We start from the raw sequence: 8,976 nt of genomic DNA on the forward strand, positions 1-8,976 counted from the left end.
AGACCTCTCATCTACATGAGCCCATCTCTCTTAATCTGGGAAAAAAGAAAAAGATCATCTGCCCTCTGATTTGTGGAGATTACCTCTGTGGCCTTTGGACTCAGCTCCAGGCCTGCACAACTCACCCACCACAAGACTGGTCACAGACCCCTGACCTCTGGGAGGCAATTGTCCTCACATCTGCACTTAAGTCCTCCTGCTAGCAGTTCCCCATCTCCTGGGCTAGCTGGAAGCTGTATCCCTCCCTCTTTCCACACCTCCTGCAGGCAGAAATACAGTGGCAAAGCACTAAAACCCAAGCCACAAAGAGCAATTTCAGTGAATTGTGCAAAGATATCTTTTCAAAATACTGATCTCCCAAGCACAGATCTCCCAGGTGTGAATCGAACTCCAGGTTGGCCGAGGAGCCCTTGTGGTTGCTCATAAGCTTGCAAGCTCTGGGTATCTCTGAAAACCTTCCCCAGGAAAAAGCCCACAAGGGACACCTCCAGACCAAGCCCAACTTACAATCGTATAAGAGCGCTATCCATTAGAGAAGCGACGTTGAGATTCCGGCTCAGGGAAATCGCAAGACTTGCCCATTGTTCAGACTCCCATCCCCCCGCCCCGTCCTCCTCCCCAGCTTTGCCACTTTTCTCTACCCTGAAGTCTGGGCCATCCATCCACCTGATTAACCCGCTGGCAGAAACTCCCAGCGCAGAAAGTAGGGCAGATGAACATACACAGTCTGTAAAGCAGGAAGCCACAGACTTGGCCAAAGCACCCACCCCGTTACCAACCTCCACCCCCAGTTGCCCAGGGGGCAGCGGGTTCTGAATGTGGCCTTTCGGCGCCAGGGAAATAGCTTACTGTAATAACGCATGAATGAGCTTTTGCTACCCAACTATCAAAAAAAGCCATTTCAAATGGCATCTCTGCTCCTTCTCAGCCCCTTGGCTGCCTCCCAGAAACCTCACCTCTGAGATGGAAGGATTAAGGAGAAGGGGAGGGGGAGTTAAAAAGAGGAGGGTAGGTCAGGAGAAAGAGGATTAACGAGACTAAAGAAAAAGTACCACTTTGACCATAAAGGTAGTTCTTTAAAATAACAGTGAAGAAGGCAATGTCAAGGCAAGTACTGAAGATTCAGGTATACAACCCCAAGATTTAGCATCTAACAATGTATTCTTCAGGAGGGCGTGGGAACTTCCAAGCTTCACCTATCCTGCCTGTCTCTGTGTTGAGAGCCACCATCAGTTCGGTCTCACCGACCCTCCCTGCCTCATGTACATACAATCGCTTTTTTAAAAAAATTTATTTTTAGTTCAAGAGAGGAAAAAGCCGTGCTAAGATTGGTAGCCCATCCTTCTCAGACCCCCGCTGCTGCTGCCACCCACACCCCTCCCCCCGTTCCAGGCCGGGAGCATCTAATTAACATCTCAAGAAAGCTCTGCCCCCTTCCCCGAAGGAGTGTGTTGGGCTTGGGGGGTGGGGAGGCGTCGAGGCTGCACTAGGATTCCTGGTATTCCGATCTCAAAACAACAGCAAAATGGATTCTATATCAGTGATGTCTTAGTCAATACAATGAAACGGCGTCTGAGGCAATTCACGTGAGGGTAAATGCAAACCAGGGGGTCTGGAGCGGGGTGGGGGTAGGTGCTTTACAAAGGACTAGCCACAGACACAGAGAAAACACACACACACACACACACACACACACACACACACACACACTCACACTCCCAGGAGTTCCGGTCTGATTGGGGAAAAGCAGAGAGCACATCCCTTTCACCTGCTTAAGTTCAGCCATAAAACTGAAATGTCACAGCCACAAAGTCAGAAAGCACAGGCAGGGCTGAGTTAAAACGATAAATAAAGGTGAGCGGCAGACCTGCGTTTAAGAGAGCGTTGAGAGCGAGTCGGGGCGCCGACGGCAGAAAAGGGGGGGAAGGGGAGGCAGTTGCCAGCTACAAGACCAGCATAGCAATAACTGCCCCCTTGGAGCGGCAGGTTCGGCGTCGCGGGGACAGCCAGGTTCACAATGTCATCGAGCAGGTAGCTGGAAAACGTGAGGGACCAGTGCCTTTATTCGCGCTGTTGTTATTCTTTTTGCAGAAAGGGACAGTGGGGTCTAGAGCCTTGGCACTAGACGACTGCCCGGGGCTTGTGTACATACACACGCACGCACACACACACGAGCCTTTCATTTTAGTGCTCTTACACCGGTCTACGATGAAACTGGCATAAGCTCCACGAGTTCTCAGGGGAGCTTTGGCTGCCACCAAAGGAGGACACGTACCGCACAGCTCCTGCTGTGGGTACTTAGCCAAGAGCACCTCAGCAACCCCCGAATCTAAACGAGAATCCAGGTTCCCTCGCGTCGCATTCGCCCGCCTCTGCCTACCAGCCCGAGCCCCAGTTCCACGCACCAAGCCCATTCACCCTGACCCAAAACACTGCAAAGAAATCAGAAAACATGTTCCACTCACCCTCAAAGCCGAGAGATCGATTTCATCCAGGCTGCGAGCCGGAGAGTCGCTCGCCATGTCGACTTCTTCGCGGGAGAAATGGACCAAAACCACCCCGAAGATTCCCCGTTGAAAATTCCACCTCGGTCTATTTCACTCGCGTCCTCATGCGGGTGTCGCGCCAGAGGCCCGGGGCCCAGCCTCCCCCGCCCACCCCGGCCCCACAGCGCCTGATCGCGATCCTCCGCGCGTCAGTCCGCCGGCTCCGGGAACCCAGCCTGCGCGGATCTCCAAGCCCGGAGTCGCGGTGCGTGTGGGCTGTGCGCCCTGAGCAGCTAAGGGCGCTGGGGCTGCGTGGGTGTATTTAAATGGGACATGCTTCTTTGCTTGTGCGTGGATGGCGGCTGCATTGGCTGTTATAATGAGACACATCAACTCCTCCACTCAGCTGGGGGGGTGGGGGTGGAGAACCACACAGAACTGTCTATCACCGCTTCCTGGGAGGAGTAAAGGGGGCGGGGGGGAAGAGGCGGAGGAGGCGTGGTCTCCTACTGGGGAGAGGCCGCGCTTCCTGACCCGGTCCCTCTGCACCAACGTGGATGGGGGAGGGGCGCGCACCCTTTCAGCCCAGGTTTTGCGGGCTAATCGGGCTGGATCTAAAGAGCTTTCCTGAACCGTGCCGTGCTTATCGTAGGGACAAGGGGACTTTATTTTTGTGTGTCCAATTCTTGCGCTGCAGCAAAATGGCCCTTCAGTCGCATTTTGAGGGGTTCTCGGCAGGGTTCAAATGCTCCAACGTTGAAAAAAAATCCGGAGGGCGAAAGAAAAAGAGCGACGCCCTCCCTCCCCCATTAATTATTTGTGGGGCTGGAGTAGCGCGGGCTGCTGCAACCGGTGCATATAAGGACTTGTGTGCAAGGAAGGGGGTCCGCCTCCAGCCGCGGAACGAATGGGGGAGAAGCGCACTCGCGCCGGGCGCCCAGACCCCCGCTTCGGCAATTTGCAGCTGCCGCTGGGTCGGGTCCTCCTGCGGCCCTCGGGACCCCGCCTGGCAGTTATCGAGGGCCGGTCACTCGCCGCCTCCGGGCTGGGAAGGTTTGCGAAAAGCGGGAAAGCTGGGAGCTCTGAGCTCCCTCTTGGCCTCGCCACACCCAGGACCTACCCGTACCGCAATTCCCCCACGGAAACGACCGAACTGAAACGAGGATTGTTCTCTGGGTGCAATGGCTTGAATGCTTCAGGTAATTCGGAAGGCAATACTGGATAAGGCAGCACACGCCGCCTCAGGACACCGCATCGTCCTTTCCGGCTGTGTTTCTGCTGCTGACCTACCCAGATTGATAGAGAAAGTTTGGCTGGCGGATAAGATGTAACCCAGAAGATGTACGGCGTGAGAGCGATTTCACTCCACCCGTATTCTCATTTATAGGCTGTACGTTTACAGTGGTAAACCTGACATTCTGTAATCTGGAGTGTCAAGTCACCCCCCAACCTCCTCGCACAGCCCTTCCTGTCCGGCCTTGGCCACGCGAAATACATAGGATGAAACGCTAAAATTGAACTTTTCTCCCAATACAGCAGTAGCTTCGAAAGCATTATCTGCACCTCTGTTAGGATGAGAATTTTCTTCTGGCCAAGCGTCCTGAGGGTTTTTTAGTCGTGTGGTATGAATATCAGCTTCAGAACAATGCTTTTGAATGAATGAACAGAACCCAATGTAGTTAGTTCTTCAGGACTGCAGACGTTAGGGGACTTTCAAACAGCATTCGGTATGCGGTCTGCTGTTTTTGTTAATAATATTCTATTTATTTATATGCATCGTGCATCATGAAACTTGAAAATTGTTCCAACATCTCAGTGGCCATAACAGTTTAGGAGCTTTTGCCATTAAAACGTCAAACGTTTAAATGTGTCATATTCAAAACATTTGATTTGATCTCACATTTACTAATAAAATCATCCAGCTCGAGGTAGTAACTAAGCCACCAAGTAATGTCGAAATGACATAAAAACCTATCATTTCTCATCGTCCTTATTTTTGCTTTCTCTGTGCCTTTTTTACCCTTAATCTAGATGACAAGTTAATGTATTGTCTCAGTATTGAAAGAAAATAATTAAGATCAGGTATTGATATCTATGAACAGAACTATTTTTAATACTCCAAACATATGAAAAATGAGGTAAACATTTTTTTCAAGGGGAACCTTTATTTTATACCCCCAATTTTATTTGAAACATCACAAATAGGTCATTTCTTTTAGTGTTAATCAGCTGTTTAGGACATAAGGATGTCATGGTACTGGCACTAAATTCTACCCTTGGGTTTAGAATCCGATTAGAAAACCGTATATTTGGTACAGCGCTGTGTACGAAGTGGGGGAGGGCTTCCTAGGATCCTGAGAGGATGATAAGAGAGGCAGGTGGAGGCAGGGATGCTGGTTGCAGGAAATACCATAAAAGGAGAGATTACAATAGCCAAGGTCCCTCCAGCTGGTAAGGGAAGGAGGAAACTCCGGGCAGTTTGTGCTGGAGGTGAAGTAATTGTGCTGACTGGGCTGAGGAGGAAAGCAGAGGTCAGATCAGGTAGAGCTTTGCATACCCATTTAAGGAACTTGAACTTTATTTTTTAGGTCGAGTGTATATCAAATTTCAGCCATTTCTGTAAAAACTAATGTTTTGCCATATCTGTAAACCTCCTGGACAGTTGTTATTTACTTAACATTTTTCTTTAAATCAACACTTTTCTTTTTTTCTCATATTTAACTTAAAAGGAAACATAAGTCACTACTGTGGATGGAAAGCTAGCAACACCTGCTAAAAAATAGAAGGAAATCATTACAATAAATACAATGGAAAATAAAACAGTATTGTTAAATTCTAAGTAACTACCTATCCTGAGTTTTCAATTTGTTAAAAGAGAGATTAGCAAATGCCAGAAAAGTCATTCAAAACTTGACCAAAATGAGATTTTCTTCCTGGTGTAATCTGAAGGGTTGAAAGAATTGTTATCATTTATGTGCAGTTTGAAAGCCTGCAAAACAATATGATACGCTGTTTATGTCTGTCTAAATATGTAGGTAACTATAAAAAGCATGGACATAGGAAGGATACAGAAGCATGAACTTCGGGGCAGTGAGAAGGGAAGAAGAGAAAGAGGATGGGAAAGCACAAAGGAGGCTCCAACAATGGTATCTAATTTAATTTTTTTTTAAAGATCTTAGGGCCTCCCTGGTGGCGCAGTGGTTAAGAATGCACCTGCCAATGCAGGGGACACGGGTTCGAGCCCTGGTCTGGGAAGATCCCACATGCCGCAGAGCAACTAAGCCCGTGTACCACAACTACTGAGCCTGCGCTCTAGAGCCCGTGAGCCACAACTATTAAATCTGCACGCCACAACTACTGAAGCCCGTGGGCCTAGAGCCTGTGCTCCGCAACAAGAGCAGTCACCGCAATGAGAAGCCCGTGCACCGCAAAGAAGAGTAGCCCCTGCTCGCCACAACTAGAGAAAGCCCACGCGCAGCAAAAAAGACCCAACACAGCCAAAAATAAAATAAATTTATTTTAAAAAAGAGATCTTAAGCAAATATTGCTAAATGTTTGGAATCATTCAGTCTGGATTGTTACTAATGGGTGCTTGGGCCAAGGAAACAAGGTATCACCCCAAGGGACTACCACCAATTTCCAGGAGAAAGGAGACCACACACACACACACATGCTGAAGGTAAACTATACATACTTACATCGCCCGACCTCCACCATGCCCTGTCCTGCCCCTCTTCCTACTGCAATCAGCAAAGCAAGCACTCAGACTTAGAAGTGGTACCACAGATAGGCACGTGAGATTTCCAAACACTGAGTATACCAATCACCAATCATTCGTGGAAATCTATTACTATGAAAGACAGGCACTTATTTCTTTCTTTCTTTTTTTTTTTTGCGGTACGCGGGCCTCTCACTGTTGTGGCCTCTCCCGCCGCGGAGCACAGGCTCCAGACGCGCAGGCTCAGCAGCCATGGCTCACGGGCCCAGCCGCTCCGAGGCATGTGGGATCCTCCTGGACCAGGGCACGAACCCGTGTCCCCTGCATCGGCAGACGGACTCTCAACCACTGCGCCACCAGGGAAACCCTCTTTTTTTTTTTTTTTTTTAATTCATTTATTTTTGGCTGTGTTGGATCTTCATTGCTGCACACAGGCTTTCTCTAGTTGTGGCGAGCGAGGGCTGCTCTTCGTTGGGGTGCGTGAGCTTCTCATTGTGATGGCTTCTCTTGTTGTGAAGCATGGGCTGTAGGCTCGTGGGCTTCAGTAGTTATGGCACGTGGGCTCAGTAGTTGTGGCGCACAGGCTTAGTTGGTCCGTGACATGTGGGATCTTCCTGGACCAGGGATCGAACCTGTGTTCCCTGCATTGGCAGGCAGATTCTTAACCACTGTGCCACCAGGGAAGTCCAAGACAGAAACTGATTTCAGTCAATAAACAAATTGAAAGCTCCAAGTTATTTTTAATGGAGCAAAAATGGATTTTATTATATATATATATTTTTACCCTCAGATGTATAATACAGAATCTTACATTCATAAAACAACCAGATTATTATGAAAACAAACTAGTTAGAGGACTAATTAAGAATTTATTTATTGAAATTCTTTAATGAGTTGGACAGTAATAACTAATACTGTGCTGCAGATACTCTTATAAGCATTCATGTATTAACATATTTAATCTTTATAATCTTACAAAATAGGCAATATTATTAGAATATTCATTTTACGGATGAGTAAACCGAAAAATAGAAAGGTTAATTAACTTACTGAAGGCAGCACAGTAATAAATGGTTGAACCAGAATTTGAACTCAGGCTCTTACTCGCCATGCTATACTGACTTAGGCTGAACTGAAGGGTAAATTAGTAAGCTAAAAGATTGGGCTCAGTTTTCTCCTAGATTGCAGGAGAAAGGATAAAGCCATGAGCAAACATTTAAGTAATATGGAGAATAAGTTCAGAAATTTCAACATTTCTCTAACAAGAGAGCTAGAGAATGGATGGAAGGAAATACTCAAAGACATGAGACAAAATATTCCAATATCTTCAGGTTAAAAGCTCTTGTTTAGTGTATAAGTAAAAAGCATCACACCTGAACACATCATGAAGGAATTTCAGAGCATCGAGGATACAAAGGAAATTCTCACCAGATCACCTACTTTTCATCAGCAACAATGGATGCTAGTAGAAAATGGAACAAAGTATTCTAAGGGAATTGCTTTTAACTCAAAATTCTCTACCCAACTAAACTACCATTTCAGAGAGAATACAAAATAATGACATATTTTCAGATACATAAGGATTCAAATGGTTGATCATCTCTTAAATTATTATTGAAAAGTGTATTCCACCAAAGGGAAAACGGAATCAAAAAAGAAAACATGCAATACAAAAGACAATGGGAAGCAAAAGTAGCAAACTCTGTTTGTCACCCGCTCAAAGTCATTCTCATTCTTCCTTACCGGCAAAATTCTGATTTTGAGAATTTATCCTCCATGTGTTTCAAGAATATGGGCTCTCCCCAGCCCCAGAGAAAGAATGAACATTACCTAGTCTACACTCATCATAGTCATCTATTCTCTCTCCTAATGCTTGGTTTAGACATGGATATATCATGCAACACTAAGTAAATAAAGGGGGGTATAAGAATGATTTTCCTCTTAAAAAACTGAAGAAAAAAAAAAAAAAAAGAAGGGAGCAAGAGAAGAGAGGAAGACCAGGAAAAGCCTCCTGCCTGTGGCAGCCATCCTCCAAGGTGGCTCCCGGTGAGCCTCACCTCCTCGTGTATGCTCTTGTGTAGTTCCGTCCAACATAGAATACAGAGGACTTCCAAAACTGGGTGATAAAAACTGGGTAATAAAAGGCATTTCAGCTTTTACCTTGTTTTCTTGGGTCACTTGCTCTAAGGCAGGGTTTCTCAGCCTCAGCACTATTGACATTTTGGGCCTGATAACTCATGTTGTAGGGGGCTGTCATGTGCAGTGTTGGATGTTTAGAAGCATCCCTTGTCCCTACTTACCAGATGCCAATAACACTTTCCATTTGGGAAAACCAAAAATATCTCCAGACATTGCCAAATGCCCCTTAGAAAGCAAAATCACCCCCAGTTGAGAACCACTGCTCTAAGGGAAGCCAGCTACTGTGTCCTGCAGACATTCATGCAACTTGCCAGCCATGTAAGCTTCCTTGGAGTGGATCCTCCAGCACAGTCAAGCCTTCAGATGACTCCCATCCCTGCTGGCCCTAACTGCAACCTCATGAGAGATCCTGAGTTAGATCCATCCAACCAAGCTGCTCCCAAATCCCTGCCTCACAGAAACCATGATAAGTAATAACTGTCATTGTTGTTATAAGCCACTTGATTTGTTGTGCAGCAGTAGATAACAACTAATAGCTGGACCTGTAGCAGCCATCTTCCTAACCATCACCAGGTTAGGATGGGCTTGAGGAAAAAAGCAGACTATGAAAAGCACTTGGATCCTTAATCACAT

At 46.9% G+C, this 8,976-nt stretch overlaps 1 protein-coding gene across 4 annotated transcripts in view; it reads right to left on the reverse strand.

The window, feature by feature from the left end:
- The window catches only part of TNIK (TRAF2 and NCK interacting kinase), a 408,265-nt gene extending 405,401 nt beyond the window's left edge, over window positions 1-2,864 (reverse strand). For all 4 annotated transcript variants that reach the window (XM_024733810.1, XM_024733809.1, XM_024733808.1 and 1 more), the window contains exon 1: window positions 2,466-2,864. In XM_024733810.1, the coding sequence (XP_024589578.1) occupies window positions 2,466-2,522 (57 nt within the window). In that variant the 5' untranslated portion in view covers window positions 2,523-2,864. The remainder of the gene's footprint in view (window positions 1-2,465) is intronic.
- Between the last annotated feature and the right edge of the window lie 6,112 nt (window positions 2,865-8,976).

This window comes from Neophocaena asiaeorientalis, unplaced genomic scaffold, assembly GCF_003031525.2.
Source record: "Neophocaena asiaeorientalis asiaeorientalis breed wild unplaced genomic scaffold, Neophocaena_asiaeorientalis_V1.1 scaffold280, whole genome shotgun sequence".
Taxonomy (NCBI): domain Eukaryota; kingdom Metazoa; phylum Chordata; class Mammalia; order Artiodactyla; family Phocoenidae; genus Neophocaena; species Neophocaena asiaeorientalis.